At 46.5% G+C, this 21,285-nt stretch overlaps 1 protein-coding gene across 1 annotated transcript in view; it reads left to right on the plus strand.

Annotated features, from left to right (window-relative positions):
• LOC144608493 (hemicentin-1-like) overlaps positions 1–21,285 on the plus strand; it is a 259,005-nt gene that overhangs the window by 98,023 nt on the left and 139,697 nt on the right. Inside the window, 11 exon segments of the mRNA XM_078426331.1 lie at positions 4–93; positions 2,259–2,450; positions 4,376–4,506; positions 5,471–5,618; positions 6,471–6,597; positions 7,509–7,663; positions 13,330–13,608; positions 14,411–14,692; positions 16,317–16,422; positions 16,987–17,156; positions 19,153–19,307. Coding sequence (XP_078282457.1) covers positions 4–93; positions 2,259–2,450; positions 4,376–4,506; positions 5,471–5,618; positions 6,471–6,597; positions 7,509–7,663; positions 13,330–13,608; positions 14,411–14,692; positions 16,317–16,422; positions 16,987–17,156; positions 19,153–19,307 — 1,835 coding nt within the window.

Raw genomic sequence — 21,285 nt, forward strand, 5'->3', positions numbered from 1 at the left:
CAGAGCCACCGTTTTTTGCTGAAGAAGAAGAATTCGATGCCGAACAGGAGCGACTGGCCAAGGAGAGGGTCATCCTTCGCTGCCCAGCTGGAGGTAGGCAACAGCCACTTGATGTGGGGAGGTGTCTCAAGGGACTCGGGCAGGACAGAGCTTTGGCTTCCTTGAGGCTCTGAGAACGTGTCATGGAGAATGAGCAGAAGGGAACATTTGTGAAGACTTGGCTTGGGTCTTGCTGAAAGTCTTACCTGGGCATTTGGAGGTTTATCCAGAAAACTATGAGGTGTTGCCTTTTGAGAGGTTAAATGGAAGGGGAAAGTCTACAGTAAATGGTAGAACTTTTAGAAGCATTAATGTTGAGAGGGATATTGGGTACGCAAGTCCATAGGTCCATGAAAATGGCAACACAAGTAGATAGAGCGGTAAAGAAGACATTTGGAATTTTTGCCGTCATCAGTCGGGACTTTGAGTACAAGAGTCAGGAAGTCAGGTTGCACTAGTTAAAACTTTAGCCCACATTATTGTGGGCAGTTCTGGTTGACCTATTATAGGAAGGATGTTTTGATACTTTGCTAAAACAGTAGGGATTTGTTTGTTATTTCAAGTTACCATCTTAAACATATGTACAACTTAATTTCAGGATTTTTGTCACATTTGGGAATCTAAATTCTTGAACTAATAATGTATCAAGTACAGAAGGAGATCATGTAGTTCATCGAACTTTGGTCACCACAGCTGCCAGAGAAAGGCTGTACAATGACAATGTTTAAAAGACATTAGGACAGGTACACGAATAGGCAAGGTTTAAGGGATATGGGCCAAACACAGGCAATAGACAATAGACAATAGGTGCAGGAGGAGGCCATTCGGCCCTTCGAGCCAGCACCGTCATTGAATGTGATCATGGCTGATCATTCTGCCTTCTCCCCATACCCCCTGACTCCGCTATCCTTGAGAGCTCTATCTAGCTCTCTCTCTTGAAGGCAAATGGGACTAGCTTAGAAGGCATGTTGGTCGGCATGGACGGGATTGGCTGAAGGGCCTGTTTCTGTACTCTATAACTCTTATAACTGTGTCAGCAATTGCTGCCAAATCCACCCGGCAGTGTCTCTGAGGTCAACACATTGTGTAAACACAATACAAGTAAGCATTTATAGCTGTTTATAATGTTGGAAATTATGTAAACTGCGTGCTTACCCACTGTCAGAAGTTATTTGCTTGTGGCTTCAAACGTCTTAATGTCATAGCACTTTATTAGAATAATCAGTTGAAGGACAAATTGTGCTCCACATTTCAATTGCCTTCCCATATCTGAAGATCATGCAGATTGCACTGTGACATGTCCAAGGAAAAAGAGATGGATGTTTTTTTTGTAGTGGTGATGATGAGACTAAAGGGAAATGTTTTACTAATCAAATACAGAAACAATAATTTAGTTGTAAATAAAAGGTTTCAACTCCATACTCATCCAACAACCATGCAGAAATCGTAGTGGTGAATACATTCAGCCTGTCACCCATGCAAAGCAGAGGTCTTTTGGCTAATTGGAGATGCAAATGGATTAACTGTAGATGCTGGGATCTTGATCAAAACACAAAGTGCTGGAAGATATCGGCAGGTCAGACAGCACCTGGGGTGGGAACGGGCAGACTACTCTTTCTTCCCACTTTATCCCAACAGGAACTGCCGATTATCCCAGCCAGTTGGTCCCGGCAACCTCCGACTAAGATAATTTGTACACGGAAGGAAGTGATATCAAAGCAATTAGAAAAGTACGATCTGATTGAGAGGAAAACACCATGATTACATGTCAAATACATTGCATTTAACAAAAGTTACTTGAGATTTTCTTTGAGGATGCAATTAGCAGAGTTGACAGATTGGTGACTAGTGATTGCAATCCATGAGGATTTCTAAAAGGCATTCGGTAGTGACTCATACAAAGTTCTCTTCACACTTCATGGTGTTGATGGTACAATTTGGATAAATAATTGGTGAACAAGCAGAAAACACAAGGTTGCAGATAAGGGTATTTTGTAAATTAAGCTGGAATTTGTAGATTGCTCCAGTGCTGGGCCATCAGCTCTTTGCAATGAATATTAATGACTGTGTACCACGTACAATGCATCTGGGTTGGCACGGACAAGCCTTTTTCTGTGTCGGGCAATATGGTGGAGTAATTCCATTTTCCAATCACTATTTGAATCACTTTATTAATGTATCCTGTGAGACTATTTATGCTCTGGTTTCATTATCCTCAGGAACTCCTCCGCCTGTTATACATTGGCTGCAGAATGGATTGGAACTGCTGGGCAATGAACCAGGGGTCTCGATACTGGAGGATGGTTCGCTTCTGCTTGATTCAGTTTTGCCCTATAACAGCGGAGATTACTTGTGCATTGCAACAAATGAGGCTGGCTCTTCCAAAAGAAAATATCGATTGCAAGTCAGAGGTAAACGTTTAAGCTGTAACATGAAGCAACATTCATTATTTCAAGCAAACATACTGAGGTTGCTGTCGTGTGGTGTTCAAGAGCCTGATGGTTTCTGACCATGAAGGCGTTCTTGAACCTGGTGGTCATGGTTTTTAGGCTCCTGTACCGTCTTCCCGATGGTGGAAGAGAAATTAGATTTTTTAGATTTAGAGATACAGCGCGGAAACAGGCCCTTCCGGCCCACCGGGTCCGCGCCGACCAGCGATCCCCGCACATTAACACTATCCTACACACACTAGGGACAATTTTTACATGTTACCCAGCCAATTAACCTACATACCTGTACGTCTTTGGAGTGTGGACTAAAGAAATCGGAGTGTGGCCAGGGTGGTGTGGGTTTTTGATGATGCTGGCTGCCTTTTTGAGGTAGATTCCTTTGAAGGTGGGGAGGTCAGTATCTGTGATGAACCTGGCAATACCCTCCACTCTTTGGTATAGGATGGGAAAATGAATGTGGCCCAGAGTAACCTATGATATTATTGAAAAGCAAAGTAGACTTGTAAGACTACAAGGCCCGACAAGTCCCACTTCTGTTTTTTTAATCTTCATGACAGAGAAGAATTTGCTTTGGCAACACCTGAGATTTGTTATCAAGTCTTTGTGTTGTTTCCACCTGCTGTGTTTGCTATTGCTTCATCATTCATCCATTAACGTGAATTTTCTGCCCATCTTAATTGCCCCTGAGGAGGTGGTGAGCCACGTCATTGAACGGCTGAAATTGTTAAGGGGTGAAGATACTCCCACAGTAGCTGTTGGTTAAAGATTTCCAGGATCCCAGTTGCAGCAAAGAAGTCATTAACTTGGAAAGGGTGCAGAAGAGATTCACCAAGATGTTACCTAGGCTTGCAGGCATGAGTTATTGGGAAAGTTTGGACAGGCCGGGACTTTGTTTCTTTGAAACATATGAAGCTGAGGGGTGACCTCAATGAGGTGTGCAAGATCATGAGGGGCATAGATAAAGTCTTTTTCAGAAGGTAGAGGATTCTAAAGCAAGAGGATCTACAGTAGACTTGAGGTGACAAGAGAGAGATTTAAGAGGAACCTCAGGGGCAGCTTTTTCACTTGGAGGGTAGTTCGTATCTGGAATGCGCAGTCAGAGGAAGCTAAAGAAACAAATACAATTATGACTTTTAAAAGATATTTGGACAGATATATGAGTAGGAAGAATTTAGAAGGCTACTAGACCAAGTGGACCCGTTGGGCCCAAACCTCTCCTACATTGGTGCAGCACGCTCTCCTCCCCCACTACTCCCCCACTCCCCCCTCCCCTCTCCCCCCCTCCCTCCCTCCCCCCCCTCCCTCCCTCCCCCCCCTCCACTCTCCCCTCCCCCCACTCCATCCCCTCAACCCACCCTATCCCCCCTTCCCTCCACCCCCCTCCCCCCCTCCCTCCCTCCCTCCCTCTCTCCCTAGGAGATAGATTTAAACTTTAAAATGTGAATAACTTAAAAAATATAACACCAATTTCAATTAAACTTCTTCCATTAGCACCAAAGGGACGACGGTGAGTAAGGTGGGACTAAAATGGTCGTGCTATCGCGTACCGTTTTGGCTGTAGTTCAGGAACAAACAAACGAGAGTTTTAGTATATAGATAGATGGGCCAAATGTGGGCAAATGGAACATTTGCCAGTTTGGTCAGCATGGACAAGTTGAGCTGAAGGTTTTTTTTCCATGCTGCACAGCCCCATGACTGTGAATCTATTTTCATGGAGTTAAGTTGGCGACATGTTTTCAAGACAAGATGGGGTGAAACTGTGAGAGAATGCGAACGTGCATTCCCAGCTACCCGTCGCCATTGACCTTCCAGCTAGTAGAGGTAGGGTGACGGTGGTGGGGTGTGTTTAATCTCTCTTCCTTCCTCTATGCTTTCTTTTGTTCCAGTTCCCCCTGAAATTCAGAATAACTACCAGATACAGAACGTCACTGCGTTAATCAATCAACCGTTGACTCTGGATTGTGATGCCACTGGTACCCCGCCTCCCGCCATCAGTTGGTACAAGAACGGGCAGCCGGTGGGTGCAGCTTTCCTACATGGAGCTCTTATTGTGAAGTCCGAATAGGGGGACTGAAAATCTGCGCGCGTGCACACACCACAACTCTGACACGGTGTATTCCTCATTCAAGACAGTCATTAATGTGGACATCACTCTGGGTGTTCAATGTGAAGATTGCTTAGGACGTTAGATATGGGCAGATCTTCCATCAACTACTTTGTGAATAACATGCCAATAGTCCAGTTGGTTGAGGGAGACTCCAAAAACGTTAGTGGTGACAAAGGGCTACAAGTGGAATCAAGCCCGACAGCCCAACTGGTCCATGCTGATCAAGATGCCCACCTACGCTTGTCCCATTTAGATTTTTTTAGATTTAGAGATACAGTGCAGAAACAGGCCCTTTGGTCCACCGGGTCCGCGCCGCCCAGCGATCCCCGCACATTAACACTATCCTACACACACTAGGGACAATTTTTAAAAACATTTTACCCAGTCAATTAACCTACAAACCTGTACGTCTTTGGAGTGTGGGAGGAAACCGAAGATCTCGGAGAAAACCCACGCAGGTCACGGGGAGAACGTACAAACTCCGTACAGACGGCGCCCGTAGTCAGGATCGAACCTGAGTCTCCGGCGCTGCATTCGCTGTAAGGCAGCAACTCTACCGCTGCGCCACCGTGCCGCCCTTTACCCATGTTTGGCCCATATCCCTCTAAACCATTCCTCTCCCTGTGTCCGAGGTGTGTCTTGTAAATGTTATCATTGTACCTGCCTCAAATATCTCTTCTGGCAGCTTGTAGCATTTACCGACCGTCCTCTGGCTGAAAGATTTGCCTCTCAGGTTCCTATTAACTCTTTCCCGTCTCACCTTAAACCCACGCCCTCTGGTTCTTGGTTCCCCTGTCCTGGGAAAAGGACTCCGTGCATTCCCCCTAGCTGCTCTCCGCATGATTTTCCACGACTACTTATTTGTCCCCTACAGGTCGCCGGGATGAGCAGATTGCGGCTTCTGAATGGAGGCCGTCTGCTGCGGTTTCCCAAAGTGCGCAAGGATGACTCGGGAATGTTTGTCTGCAAAGCCCTTAACGTTGCTGGCACCACCGATAAGCATGTCAACCTACTGGTGCAGGGTGAGTGTTGGCTGGAGCATCACCATCTCAGTCCCTCTTTTCCTTCTCCTCGGTAACATGAGTCGATGTAATGATTTGTCATGCGCATCACTTTCTGGGAGTCTTCAGTGCCAGGGAGCTTGCTGCTCGTCCACAGCTTCTCATGCATACTGATCACTGATCAATACAGCACAAAAAATGGCCCTTCAGCCCAAAATGTCCGTGCTGAATGTAATGCCAAGTCGAACTAATCTCCTCAGCCTGCATATGATTCCTGTTCCTACATTACCTGCATGCCCATGTGCCTATCTAAGTCCTTGAAACGCCACAATTGTATCTGCCTCCACCACCACTCTTGGCAATATGTTCTATGCACCCACAAGAATTGCCCCACATGTCTCCTTTAAACTTTGCCCCTCTCACCTTAAAACTATGCTCTCCAGTCTTTGACATTTCCAATCTACGGTCAAGGTGTTCCTCGTTTCAACTACCAACAGTCAACCCTTTCCATGCCTCCCAACTTTTTATATACTTCTATCAGCGCTCCCCTTAACCTCTGACGTTCCAGAGAAAACAATTCAGTTCAGGCCTCCCTCCTGTAATGATTAGACTTCTACAAAAACCTACTGTTGGCATCTCCTTCATTCCTGCTCTTTCCCACCATGCGGCCATCCATGGACATTCCCAATTTACCGGCGTGTGGGAAGGAACCGCAGGTGCTGCTGGTTGACACTTGAAACAGGCACAACCTGCTGGAGTAACTCAGCAGATCAGGCAGCATCTCTGGAGAAAAGAAGTAGGTGACGTTTTGGGTTGAGAACCTTCACCAGACCATTGACAGGTGACGGTTTTATCCTCCTGCTCTTTGTTTAGTACCTCCCATGATCTTCAGATCTGGAATCACTCAGGAAGTGGCTGTTTTGGTGAACTCGGAGTTGGAGCTGAAGTGCCGTACCACCGGAATCCCATTCCCGATCATTCGATGGAGTAAGGATGGCGTGTGAGTATTCCGAGTTTAATCTACCATTCCTCATTGTTGTCTCATTTTTCTCCCAATGATCTACACCGAGGCATGGATCGATAGATCCCAAGAACCTTCAGAAATGCAAACGCACGGTGTGAGCTTGAGAAAGGAGCACCACGCACTTGAATAAAATTGAAGAGAATAACTAGTTGATAATGCATTCTGGAAACATAATGTGTCAGAGAAATAACAATTCCTTTGCATTATATAAAGACTGTTGCTGTGTCTATGTAGCACAGTCAATTTCTGGAAGAGAACGCATCCTAGATTATAGGAATGGTAGCATATAGTTTTTAGAGTCACAGGATCATACTGCATGGAAACAGGCCCTTCGGTGCAACTTGCCCATGCTGACCAAGATGCTCCATCTGCACTCGTTCCCAACTGCCCGCGTTTGGCCCATATCCCTCTAAATATTCCCTATCCATGTACCTGTCAAATGACTCGAAACGTCACCCATTCCTTCTCTCCAGAGATGCTGCCTGTCCCGCTGAGTTACTCCAGCTTTTTGTGTCTACCTTCAGTTTAAACCAGCATCTGCAGTTCCTTCTTACACAACTGTCTTTTAAATGTCATTATAGTAGTTGCCTCAACTACCTCCTCCCACAGCTCGTTCTGTATACCCACCACCATCTGTGTGAAGATGTTGCCCTCAGGTTCCTACTAAATCTTTCCCGCCTCACCTTAAACCTATGCCCTGTTTCTTGATTCCCCTACTCTGTCGATTCCTCACATGATCTTATACATCTCTTTCAGATCACTCCTCATCCAATGTATTATTAAGAAAAGCATAAACATTTTTAATATTTGATTTACCTTAACTGCAGGGAGAGAATGTCTCTGAGTCCTGTTTAACGACGTGCATTTGTTATATTTTTGGTCATTAGGGGCCTGTCTCTGGGCAGTAATCACGTGGAGTTTGCAGAAGAGGGGCAGGTACTGCGGATTCAGTCAGCGTACCTCCTGGATCACGGTCTCTATCAGTGTACTGCCCATAACCCAGCTGGGCATCAGAGCAAACACTTTGAAGTTGATGTCCATGGTATGAATTGACAGTTCTGCTGTGATTGCCACTACCTCCCAGGATGCTTCCCTTCTCCTGGGCTGTTTGTGTTCAGAATAATATAACTGGCCACGAACCACTCAACACTAAAGTAGTCAAGCACCAACTATAATTTTTAACAAATTATTGAGTCATCAGGCAGGAGGCAGCCTTGCGTGGGCTGAGATTGGACCATGACCTGATCACTGGCTAATATCCGAGCCTGCTGGCTGTCGTTGAGTGGGAGTTTTCAACCAGACTGATGGATGGAAGATTAGCTTTCAAACATTGTTCTTTGGTCTTACTTCTGGGATCGCGCCAACTCCGTGCTTGGAATTTTTCCCCTTTCCCGCTTGGCCTGACAGCTGTGCGCACTGAGAGCTCAGGAGTGCGTCTATTCCAAACCCTCCAGGGCACCCTGAGACTGTTCTTTCTGAGATAACACAGGCCAGCTTCTCAGGCCTTTCACCAGAGACAGAGGGAGAGAGAGAGAGGAGCAGCCACTGCAAGTTGTTTGCTTGGTAATTTGGGAAAGTGTAGGTAGAATTTCCCATTCGAAGGGCAGATGGGAGAGGAACAACAGTGGGGAGGAGCGTTTCTAACTGGGGTGGTCAGTCCCATCGCTAAACCTATGTGGGGGATAGAGAGAAGCATCTCAACCACTCATCTCTTCCATCGTAAAAGTGAAGGTGGAACTTTGCCCAGGTAGAGTCATTGATCGGTACAGCACCAAAACAGGCACATCGGCCCACCTTGATCATGTTGTCATTCTGGGCCAGTCCTATTTGCTTGCATTTGGCCCATATCCCACTAACCTCTTTCCCCCACAGCCCCCACTCCATATGTCTGCCCAAATATCTTTTAAAAGTCGTATTTGCAACCGTGTCAGTAGTCTCCTCTGGCAGCGCATTTCAGATACGCACGACCCTCTATGTGTTCAGTCTGAAGAAGGGTCTCGACCCAAAACATCACCTATTCCTTCTCTCCCGAGATGCTGCCTGACCCGCTGAGTTACTCCAGCATTTTGTGTCTACCCTCTAAGTGAGAATGTTGTCTTTGAGGTCCCTCTTAAACCTCTCCCCTCTCACCCTATGTCTCTGCCCTCTAGCCTTGAAATCCTCTACCCTAGGGGAAACACTGTGAGTGCTCACTCTCTCCATGCCCCTCATGATCTTGTGCACCTCAATAAAGTCACCCCTCAGCCTGTGCACGTACGTTTATACCAGGCCAGCGTTAACGCAGATCCAAAGTGTGAACGGTCTACATGTTTGACCTCCAGCGCTTGGCCTGACTGTGAGGAAGTGATGCGATACTCCCAGAGTGGAGGGCTGTAGTTGCTCAGAGTCTCGGGGTCTGTCACTGCAACCAACCCCTGGCACCCTGCCGAGCAGCTGCAGTGCAGATGAGCAGCGCTGAGCCAGAACGTCACCTTCCACCGGTCGGACTGAAGGACAATGTCTGGGGTCACTTCTGATGAACAGTTGGTGATCTGGAGCATTAACTGTTTCACTCTCTGAAGCCTGCGTTGCATGCTCTTTTTCTGCAGAGTACCAATTTATTTTTTCCCCCCCGTTGATCGAAGTGATTGAAAGAAACAGCATGGAAATCGGCCATTCAGCCCACCGAGTCGAAGCCGACTATTGATCAGTGGTTCACTAACGGCTAGTTCCCGTTACCTCGCCTTCGCATCCCCTCATCTGCACACCGGGGGGCAATTTACCCAGGCCACAAACCCGCATGTCTTTGGGGTGTGGGAGGAAACCGGAGCACTCAGTCATAATCTACGCAGTTACGGGGAGAACGTGCAAACTCCACACAGACAGCACCCGAGGACAGGATTGAACCCGGGGTTCTCTGGCGCTGTGATCCGGCACCTCTACCAGCTGAACCACCGTGCCACCCTACTAATTGTCTTAACTAATTTGCCTTAACTAATTGCTTCAGATTGAGGAGCACCAAACAATCCCTTCAGGCAAAGATAATTTGCATTCCACAAACTCTCAGTTACACACCGTCCTGCACTTTGGCCAACGTTGTGTCAGAACAATCAGATTCCTTTTCAGACAGATACTTTGATTCTTTTACAGATTCTGTTTATCCTCTACATCTGAAGTTATACATTACATCATGCAAAATTGATCTTGCTTTGTCCTTTCAAGAAGACAGACTCACTGGCGTTCACGGATGCCTGTGCAATGAGCTGTGAGATTCTGCTTCAATTCTTGATAGAATCCAGAAGGCAGGGTCTCCAAGCCATGCACGAGGATCTGTAGATGCTGGAATCGTGACCGTTTGGCCAAACACTTGCACTTGGTCCACCTAGGCCCGCTGGATCTCCCAGCTGCTAACTATTTTAACTCGCCTTCCCATTGCCATACCTATCTTTCTGTCCCGGGCCACTTCCACTGCCGGAGTTTCCACATGCAAACTGGAGGAACAGCACCTCACATTCCACTTTGGTAGCTAACAACCCAATGGTATGAATATTGAATCCTTTAATTTCAAGTAAACACTCCCAGCCCTATCTCGTTTCCCACCCTGTTGTGCACGTATTTCTCCCATCATCTCCCATCACCCCAGTCACCCTGTCCCTCTCTCCCATCCCTGTGTCCCACATTTCACTTTTATCCCCCATCTTTCCCCTCCCCCACTGTCACCCTTCCACCCATATCCCTCCCTCCGGCTTGACATCAGGTTGGTTCTGGACCCCAAGAAAGAGAGTTTGTAGAGTGCCTCCGAGATGGATTCTTAGAGCAGCTTGTAATGGAGCCTACCAGGGAAAAGGCAATTCTGGATTTAATGTTGTCCAATGAACCAGATTTGATAAGAGAACTCGAGGAAAAGGAACGGCTTGGAAGTAGTGATCATAATATGATTAGTTTTAATCTGCAATTTGAGAGGAAGAAGGTTAAATCGGAAGTGTCAGTGTTGCAGTTGAACAAAGGGGACTATGAAGGCATGAGAGAGGAGCTGGCCAAGGTAGACTGGAAAGGGATCCTAGCAGGATTGACGGTGGAACAGCAATGGCAGGAATTTCTGAGCATAATCCGGAAGACGCAGGATCATTTCATTCCAAAAAGGAAGAAAGATTCTAAGGGGAGTAGGAGGCAACCGTGGCTGACAAGGGAAGTTAGGGATGGAATAAAACGAAAAGAAAAGATGTCTAACATAGCAAAGAATAGCAGGAAGCCAGAGGATTGGGAAACTTTCATAGGACAACAGTAGGTAATAAAACGGGCAATACGGGCTAAAAAGATGAAGTACGAGGGGAAGCTGGCCAAGAATATAAAGAAGGACAGTAAAAGCTTCTTTAGATATGTTAAGAGAAAAAGAGTAGCAAAGTCAAATGTGGGTCCCTTGAAGGCAGACACGGGTGAAATTATTATGGGTAACAAGGAAATGACAGAAGAGTTGAACAGGTACTTCGGATCTGTCTTCACTAAGGAAGACACAAACAATCTCCCAGATGTACTGGAGGACAGAGGATCGAGGGGGTAGAGGAACTGAAAGAAATTTTCATTAGGCGAGAAATAGTATTGGGTAGACTGATGGGACTAAATCCCCAGGGCCTGATGGTCTGCATCACAGGGTCCTCAGAGAGGTGGCTCTAGAAATAGTGGACGCATTGGTGATCATTTTCCAATGTTCAATAGATTCACGATCAGTTCCTGTGAATTGGAGGATAGCTAATGTTATCCCACTTTTCAAGAAAGGAGCGAGAGAGAAAACGGGGAATTACAGACCAGTTAGCCTGACTTTGGTGGTGGGAAAGATGCTGGAGTCAATTATTAAAGAGGTAATAACGGTGCATTTGGATAGCAGTAAAAGGATAAGTCCAAGTCAGCATGGATTTATGAAAGGGAAATCATGCTTGACTAATCTTCTGGAATTTTTTGAGGACGTGACAAGTAAAATGGATGAAGGGGAGCCAGTGGATGTAGTGTATCTAGACTTCCAGAAAGCCTTTGATAAGGTCCAGCACGGGAGATTGGTGACCAAAATTAGAGCACATGGTATTGGGGGTAGGGTGTTGACATGGACAGAAAATTGGTTGGCAGACAGGAAGCAAAGAGTGGGGATAAATGGGTCCCTTTCAGAATGGCAGGCAGTGTCTAGTGGGGTACCGCAAGGTTCGGTGCTGGGACCGCAGCTATTTACAATATACATTAATGACTTGGATGAAGGGATTAAAAGTAACATTAGCAAATTTGCAGATGACACAAAGCTGGGTGGCAGTGCGAACTGTGAGGAAGATGCTATGAGGTTGCAGGATGACTTGGACAGGTTGTGTGAGTGGGCGGATGCATGGCAGATGCAGTTTAATGAAGATAAGTTTGAGGTTATCCACTTTAGTGGTAAGAATAGGAAGGCAGATTATTATCTAAATGGTGTCAAGTTAGGAAAAGTGGACGTACAACAAGATCTGGGTGTCCTAGTGCATCAGTCACTGAAAGGAAGCATGCAGGTACAGCAGGCAGTGAAGAAAGCCAATGGAATGTTGGCCTTCATAACAGGAGGAGTTGAGTATAGGAGCAAAGAGGTCCTTCTGCATTTGTACAGGGCCCTGGTGAGACCGCACCTGGAGTACTGTGTGCAGTTTTGGTCTCCATATTTGTGGAAGGATATTCTTGCTATTGAGGGCGGGCAGCGTAGGTTTACTAGATTAATTCCCGGAATGGCGGGAGTGTCATATGTTGAAAGACTGGATTGACTAGGCTCGTATACACTGGAATTTAGAAGGATGAGAGGGGGTCTTATTGAAACATATGATTATTAAGGGGTTGGACATGTTAGAGGCAGGAAACAAGTTCCTAATGTTGGGGGAGTCCAGAACCAGGGGCCACAGTTTATGAATAAGGAGTAGGCCATTTAGAATGGAGACGAGGAAAATCTTTTTCAGTCAGAGAGTTGTAAATCTGTGGAATTCTCTGCCTCAGAAGTCGGTGGAGGCCAATTCTCTGAGTGCTTTCAAGAGAGAGCTAGATAGAGCTCTTAAGGATAGCGGAGTCAGGGGGTATGGGGAGAAGGCAGGAACGGGGTACTGATTGGGAATGATCAGCCATGATCACATTGAATGGCGGTGCTGGCTCGAAGGGCCGAATGGCCTCCTCCTGCACCTATTGTCCTATTGTCTATTGCTTTCAACTCGAGCTTTTGTCACTTACTCCACCTATCTGCCAATCACCCCCTCCCTCTCTCCTGTACCCACCCATCACTCGCTGGTCTTTGTCCCGCCCCACTCTTCACTTTTCCAGCTTACTTCTCCCTGCTCCATCAATGAGAAGGATCCCAACCCTGCAACAATGTCTGTCCATGCCCTTCCGCAGATACTGCCTGACTCGCTGAGTTCCTCCAGTACTTTGCTGTTTGCTCTACAATGGATACTCGTTATAAATTACAAAGCAGTGCATTTTGGATTCAATGGCATGTTTTAGGTTTATTATTATCGTGTGTACCAATGTGCAGTGAACAGCTTTCATTTGCACATTATCCAGTCAAAGCAGATCATACTACATATGAATACACACAAACCAAACAGGCAGAGTGCGGTATTATACCCAAATGTTTTCCTGAACACCAATACCGTCTGTTGCCAGATTGTGGCCTTTCTGCAGACAGCAGTGTCCTGAGATGCAATATAAACGGGATTTATTCTTTTCTCTTAGTTCCTCCCATGATCCGAGGGGCAAACGATACCAGGGAGGTGAATGTGCTGCTGCACAATCACGCCAGCCTGGAGTGTGATTCCCACGGTGTTCCCGAGCCTGGGATAACGTGGCTGAAGGATAACCGGCCCATTGTGTCCAGCTCCAAGATGACGTACATGGAGGGAGGTCGGCTACTGCAGCTTCACGGCGCCCAGGCGTCTGATGCAGGATGGTACACCTGCCGAGCCAGAAACATCGCCGGCACTGTCAAGAAGTCATACAAAGTGCAGGTTTACGGTAAGCTCTTAGGTTTGTTTAGTGATACAGCACGGAAATTGGCCCTTCGGCCCATCGGGTCCGCACCGACCAGCGATCACCCCGACACACCGGGCGGGGACAACTTCACCATTTTTACCAAAGCTTCACTGGGATTTGGTAGGAAACCGGAGCACCCGGGGGAAACCCACGTGGTCAGAGGGAGAGAACGTACAAACTCCACACAGAGAGCACCCATAATCAGGATTGAACCTGTGTGTGCTATAAGGTAGCAGCTCTACCGCTGTGCCACCGTGCCCCCACCGTGTTTGCTTAAGAACATAGAGCACGGAACATAAGTTCATATGTTACAGGAGCAGAATAGGTGATGCTTTAGGTCAGGATTTCTGTGTAGAAGGATCCCGACTCGAAACGTCACCTGTCCGTTTCCCCCACAGATGCTGCCTGACTCGCCGAGTTCCTTCGGCACTTTGTGTTAAAATCAAGCAGGAGTAACTGGAATGCAATGTAAATACATTCCTTATTAATGACTTTAATAAGGATGACAAACCTCTTCCTTATTAATGTATAGATTCACATTTCAGGCATCGATTCACTTTCCAAGTCTCGGGTCATGGAGTCAAACAGTGTGGAAACAGGCCCTTTGGCCCAAGTTGCCCACACCGGCCAACATGTCCCAGCTAAAGTAGACCCACCTGCCTGTGCTTGGCCCACCAATGACTCTGGTCTACCACAGACATCTTTCCCTGTTTTGCGTTTTCTGTGATGTTGGAGCATCAATGGTGGTCGTGTGCATTAATCCCTTGCCTTCCCTTCTCTGCAGTTCCACCCAGCATTGACGAGAGCTCAGGCCATCCTTCGAAGACCAAAGCAATAGTTGGTCATTCCTTGACCTTAAAGTGTTCGTCGAGCGGTTACCCACCACCGGAGCTGTCGTGGCTCAAGGATGGCACGCCACTGATGGGCAGTGAGAGGGTACAGATCTTGGCCAAGGGAAAGACTCTGAAGATTAAGAATGCTGGAGTGGGTGACGCTGGCACATACGTATGCATCGCTCACAGTGTGGCAGGAGAAGGCCAGCTTCACTACACTGTCGACATCTTGGGTAGGACGTTTATGAAAACATACTGTTCGGAGACCAGACATGCAGCTGCTTAGCAGTCTAGCTATTCTACAAGTTCAAACCTGGAGATTTATTAGAAGTCTCTCATTGCTTTGGCCCTGGAGGTAGATATGTATCAGTGTCAGGGACTGTGAGTCCACACCGCAGAACATACTGGGCTGCATAATGCCGGTGATTCCATGGGGAACCACCGGCTAGTAGCAGTCTGTGTGCGTGAAAGTACACCAGCCTCCTGTGCCTGCACAGGGCACAGTGGAACGGTCATATTCATAAATTATAGGAGCAGAAATAGGCCACTCAGCCCATCAAGTCTACTCCACCATTCAATCATGGCTGATCTTTCTTTCCCTCTCTACCCCATTCTTCTGCCTTCTCCCCAAAACCCCTGATACTCCGAAAACGAATCAAGAATCCATCAATCTCCACCTTAAAAATATCCAATATAAAAAAAAGGAAGGACTTGTTCGGATGGAAATGTTTAATCTCCATCTTTTCTCAAGGAGACGTTGACCAAGGGAGAAAGTTAAATGCAATGCTATTTTTGTAGATGAAAAGTTGCCGATACGCATCTATCTATATATTACTAAAACATTCATCTTGTATGTATAGTTGTTTGTTTCTTTGTTTGTTCCCGAAATACAGCAAAAACGGTACACGATAGCGCAACAATTTTAGGCCCACCTTACTTACCATTCGCCTGCGATGTGCATTGATCAAGTTTTGTTACATATAAAAGTACTTAAATGAATAAACTTTAATAAATGCACACCCCCCCCCTCCCCGCCGGGAGGACCGGCACCCGTCCGTGCCCCGCGCCTGACCTTCCTCCCATGGTGCAGCGCGGTGGCAGAGGGTCAAAGAAGATGGCCTCCGGCAGGACGAACATGCAGCAGCGCCTTGCGGCCGCTCTCCTGCTCCTGGCCGCCGCGATGGCCGCCCGGGGCCGGGTGAGTGACTCCCTCTCCCCTTTCCTCTTCCCCCTCGCCCGCCCCCAGCCCCAGGGGAGACTCCCCGACTGGCAACGGGTCCACGGGTCGTCGGTTGGGGGACGGTTGCCGGGCCCGCAGGAGAGGCTTGGACCCAACTGTGGACAACACGGGTCGTCTAGTACCAATTAAAAATCAAGCGAAAAAAATATCAACAATTTTTTTTCCCTTCAGTTTACACCCCTCTGCTGCCTAGTAATCTTTGTTGTAATAAAATTGATAATTTAAAATCAAATTTGTTGAAAACCTCGTTTTTAACCTTTGCGGGATGCCAGTACACTGTAAAGGTGCGTACCGTCACAAAAAAAGCACTGCTTAAGTGTAAACAAAAATGGTTCTATGTTAATAGACACAAAAACCTGGAGTAACTCAGTTGGACAGGCAGCATCTCTGGAGAGAAGGAATGGGTGACGTTTCGGGTTGAGACCCTTCTTCAGACTGAAGATGGGCCTCGACCCGAAACGTCACCCATTCCTTCTCTCCAGAGGTGCTGCCCGTCCCGCTGAGTTACTCCAGCTTTTCGTGTTAATCTTCGGTTTAAACCACCATCTGCACTTCCTTCCTACACATTGGTTCTGTGTTGGATGCCACGTGAAATGTGCTGTCGATTGTCTCCACAGTCCCTCCTCAGCTGCTGAGTGGAGATTCTTCCCATGTGACCGTGACCATTGATAATCCACTGGAGCTGACGTGTCTCGCTTCTGGTCACCCAGCACCGAGAATAACGTAAGTCCCCCCTCCTTTCTCTCTTTTCCTCCCTTCCAGCCCATGAATTCCACATTGCTATTAGCCTCTGGGTGATTTTTCTTTTGTTAATCTTGCCTGTAATATTTCCACCAATTGCCATGTCCCTCTTGCTGCACGGTATTAGGTCACATAGTCCTAGAGATCATAGGTCACAGATCATAGGTCATACAACATGGAAATAGGCCGTTCAGCCCAACTCGTCCATGCTGGCCATGATGTTCCATTTGCCCACGTTTGTCCCATATCCCTCTAAGCTTTTTCTATCCATGTATCTGTCCAAATATCTTTTAAATGTTATTATAGTACCTGCTTGAGCTATGACCTCTGTCAGCTCATTCCATGAGTCAAGAAGCATCTTTGGAGAGAGAAATAGAGTTAATGTTTCAGCTAAATGCCTTTTCGTTCGAACAGTATTTACCTCCACAGATGCTACATGACCCGCTGAATTCCTCCATCTCTTTGTGTTTTGCTCCAGATTCTAGTGCCTGCATTTTTTGGGTCTCTTGTGTAATGAAGTGTGATCTTCTCCTTGCTCTCTGTCAGGTGGCTGTGGGAAGATGCTCCACTCACTGGGCACGATGGGCCTTTGGTGCTGGCTGACCAGAGCAGGCTCTTTATTAGCCGTGTAAAGTTGACGGATGTTGGTCAGTACGTCTGCCTAGCCAGAAATGAGGCAGGTGAAGTGAGAAGAGAATTTGACGTCACAGTCCATGGTAAAGTCCTTATAAAAACTCTAACAATTTATAATTGTGATTTATTCATAATTCCCAACCTTGGGCTTGCAATCAGAAATGCTTGTTTAAATTACCTGTGTAATATACCAGGACTTTCTGGGATACATGAGGCAATCTGGAATTACTTTGAAGACTCGCTCAGTGAGTCCCTTGGCCTTAAGTGAAATATCTTTTTTTCATAACTGTGAGTTTTGCTCCCTCCACTTTATAGATAGAACTGAGATTTAGAGACTTGAAAGGAAACACAACTTTTAAATCCGTCAAGGACAATTTTTCTCAAGCACACACTGTGAGCAGTTTGGATTATTCCAACCACTTTGGTGCCAGAAAATGTTGAGTTTCGTGTTCTCCAAAGTCGGAGCTAAAGTAACACGCTATTATAAGTTTCACTGTCAGTCTTGTAAGCTGTGCCTTGTTTTGTAATGGGGTGCTGTGTACCGGCACTTCCAGAATGATGTATCTGTTTATTTATCATGCTTAGCTGATAGAGGCACAGAGAGAGTCATACAGCGTGGAAACAGGCTCTTTGGCCTAACTTGCCCACACCAACCAACATGTTCCCATCCACACTAGTCTCACTTGCCTGCGTTTGGCCCATATCCCTCAAAACCTGTCCTATTCATGTACCTGCCTAATTCTTTTTTAAACGTTACAACAGTCCCTGCCTCAACTACCTCCTCTGGCAGCTCGTTCCATACACCCATCACCCTTTGTGTGAAAAAGTTACCCCACAGATTCCTATCAATTTTTTCCCCCTTCACCTTAAAATGGATAACATGTGAATGAATTGGAACATTTTTTTCCTTAGACTTTGAGTTGGGTTATTATATGACATGTTAAGATGTCCCCAACATTGGGTATTTTGTTGGGAAAAAATTGTTGATAAATGTAGTTTCATTTTTAATCGATGTGAATATCGGTACCTTTTTGTCCACAAAACAAAGTGCTGCTTGTAAGCAAGTCCTTATTGCTCACAAGTTAAAAGGTATTTTCATTACGAAGAGACGGGGCCAAAGGGGTTTAATAGGCTGTAAATTGCTTTGGGACTTCCAGAGGTTGTGCGAGATATGATCTGAATTCAAGTTTGTCTTTCATTTCCTTTTAAATCTTTTCTGGCAGCCTCCAAAGGTTTAACAGAAATTCTCATTGCAATACGTGCATGATTCTGCAATTTAGCTCCTAGGGGACTCAGTGGTTTCCAGCTCTGTGTGTCAGGCATAAATCCATTCATTTTCATTTTGGAGGACAGAACCAGCAACCGAGTAAGAGTTTGGATACGTGGGATATGCAGGGAACAGGGGGATGTGGATTAGGGCAGATTTGTTTAGCCTGGCATCACGGTTGACACACACATTGTGGGACACCGGGCCTGTCCCTGTGCTGTGCTGTTCCATGTTGTTCCACGTAATAAAACACAATGTGCTGGGGGAACTCAGCAGATCAGGCAGCATCAGTGGAGGGAATGGGCAGACTATATTTCAAGTATCCTCCAGACTGATGGAGCAGGGGAGGAGAAAGCTGGAAAAGAGAGGTGGGGAGGCTCAAAACAACTGAGACTATTTTCAATGGTGGCAACTTAAATAGTTTGGAAATGAAAACTACATAGAAAAATCATCACTCTTTTGTCTCTGGATTTGATTTGTGTCAATGTTATCAGGAAGTGAAGCTGAGAGCAAGATAGGATTGACCATGATCTCAATGAGGAGCAGAAAGACAGAGGAAAGGTCTCGACCCGAAACGTCACCCATTCCTTCTCTCCCGAGATGCTGCCTGTCCCACAGAGTTACTCCAGCTTTTTGTGTCTATCCTCAGTTTAAACCAGCATCTGCAGTTCCTTCCTACACATGTACAGAAATATAATCTTTTATCACTTGCCATTTTATGCGTGTCGTTAACTTCCTACACATTATTTCCTTATTCCTGCTTGAATTGCTCTAACGAGGGGCTATAATTGTTGCTTGTGTTTGGTGTCTAGTCCCTCCGGTGGTGAAGATTGTGGGACCTGAGAGTTGGACTGTGGTCTCGGGTCAGTCTATTACATTGGAGTGCTCTGTTACTGGAATCCCAACGCCTTTGATCACCTGGCTGAAGGGCAGACAAATTCTCTCCAGGACAAGCGGGATCCTTCAGGTGAGTAATGAAATTCTATCCACACAGGATTGAACTGTTCCAGAATGACCATTGGCTGATGGGTTGCAGGAAGTGTAATTGATTATGTATTGATTAGTACAGGTGTCAGAGGTTTTGGGGAGAATGCAGGAGAATGGGGTTAAGAGGGGGAAGATAGATCAGCCATGATTGAATGGCAGAGTAGACTTGATGGGCCGAAAACAGCCTAATTCTACCCCTATTCTTTTTGACATGACCTTAAGAGGGGATCTGCACTGCAGCAAAGATTCAGGTCCAATCCTGACCTCTGGTACTGTCTGTGTAGTCATTCCACCTTTCCCTTTCAACATGTGGGATTCCTCCAGCGCTCTGGTTTTCCGAAGATGTGTGGTTTGGCAGGTTAATTGGTGGCCGTAAGTTACTCCTGGTCTGTTGGTGAATGGTGGAATTTTGGAGGGGGGGGGGGGAGGGGTGGGAGGGGTGGGGAGTTTATGAGAATCATAAAATGGGATTAATGTAGGTTGATGGTCAGCATGGATCAGTGGGCAGAAGGGCCTGTTCTGTACTACATTTGTCCCAGGCTCCTTGCCTGAGATTGTGCCACCACATCGCCATGTGCTCATTTACACTATAGTGTCTCAGGTGCTGCAGCCAGACTTAACTTGCCTACAATTTTAACTGATTATATATTGAAACTAATAGAGCAGTAAAAACTTTGTTCCTCCATCATCCGACCATTGGGAAAACCCGACCAAAACACAAAGCGCTAGAGTAACCCAGCGGGTCGGGCAGCATCTGTGGAGGGAATGGACAGATGCCATTTTGGACCGGGCCCATTCTTCAGATCCTTCATTGGAAATCCCAGTAGTTGTGGCATCTGGGCCAAGGTGATGCTTGCCTTTGCTCACTTCCACTCACCACAGCCCCACTTCCCACACTTGCTGCTTCCTGTGCTCGCATCCACTCACTGGGTCTCCATTTCCCACACTCCCACACACTCACCATAACCCCAGTTAGTTTAGTTTAGTTTAGAGATACAGCGCGGAAACAGGCCCTTCGGCCCACCGAGCCTGCGCCGACCAGCGATCCCAGCATATCAACACTATCTTACACACACTAGGGACAATTTGTTTTACATTTACCAAGCCAATTTACCTAGATACCTGCACGTCTTTGGAGTGTGGGAGGAAACCGAAGATCTCGGCCGAAACCCACGCAGGTCACGGGGAGAATGTACAAACTTCGTACGGACAGCACCTTGTGTCAGGATGGAACCCGGGTCTCCGGCGCTGCAAGCACTATAAGGCAGCAACTCTACCACTGTGCCACCGTGCCGCTCCTGCGCTCCCATTCAACTCTGTGGACCTCTGTTCCCTATGCTCCCTTCAGACTCACCAAGGTCCCCTTTCCCATGCACTGGGTTCACTGGGAGATTTATTACCATACAATGTAGCATTTTAAAATGGGAAATTAAAACTATCTAAGGAAGGGTCTTGACCCGAAACATCACCCATTCCATCTACCCAGAGATGCTGCCTGTCCCGCTGAGTTACTCCAGCATTTCGTGTCTATCTTCGGTGTAAACCAGCATCTGCAGTTCCTTCCTACACATCAAAACTATGCTAGTGAATTAACATTGAATAACATGCACGGTTTGGAAAGTCTGCTCACACAGCAACACAATGTCCCAAATATGCCAAATTGTCAGAGTGTTACTGGTTTATCATTTTCAATATGTAATCAGTAAAATCAGGCCTTTGTAGACGTACAGGTATGTAGGTTAATTGGCTGGGTAAATGTAAAAAAAAAAAATTGTCCCTAGTGTGTGTGTAGGATAGTGTTAATGTGCGAGGATCGCTGGGCGGCACGGACGGTGGGCCGAAAAGGCTGTATATATATGATATGATATGATATGCTGATAGACAAAAAGGTGCTGGTATGCATGACATGTAAAAATTAAGCTGTGATTACTTAATTTTTTTCCATCAATAGAACACTT

This window comes from Rhinoraja longicauda, chromosome 31 (genome assembly GCF_053455715.1).
Source record: "Rhinoraja longicauda isolate Sanriku21f chromosome 31, sRhiLon1.1, whole genome shotgun sequence".
Taxonomy (NCBI): Eukaryota; Metazoa; Chordata; class Chondrichthyes; order Rajiformes; family Arhynchobatidae; genus Rhinoraja; species Rhinoraja longicauda.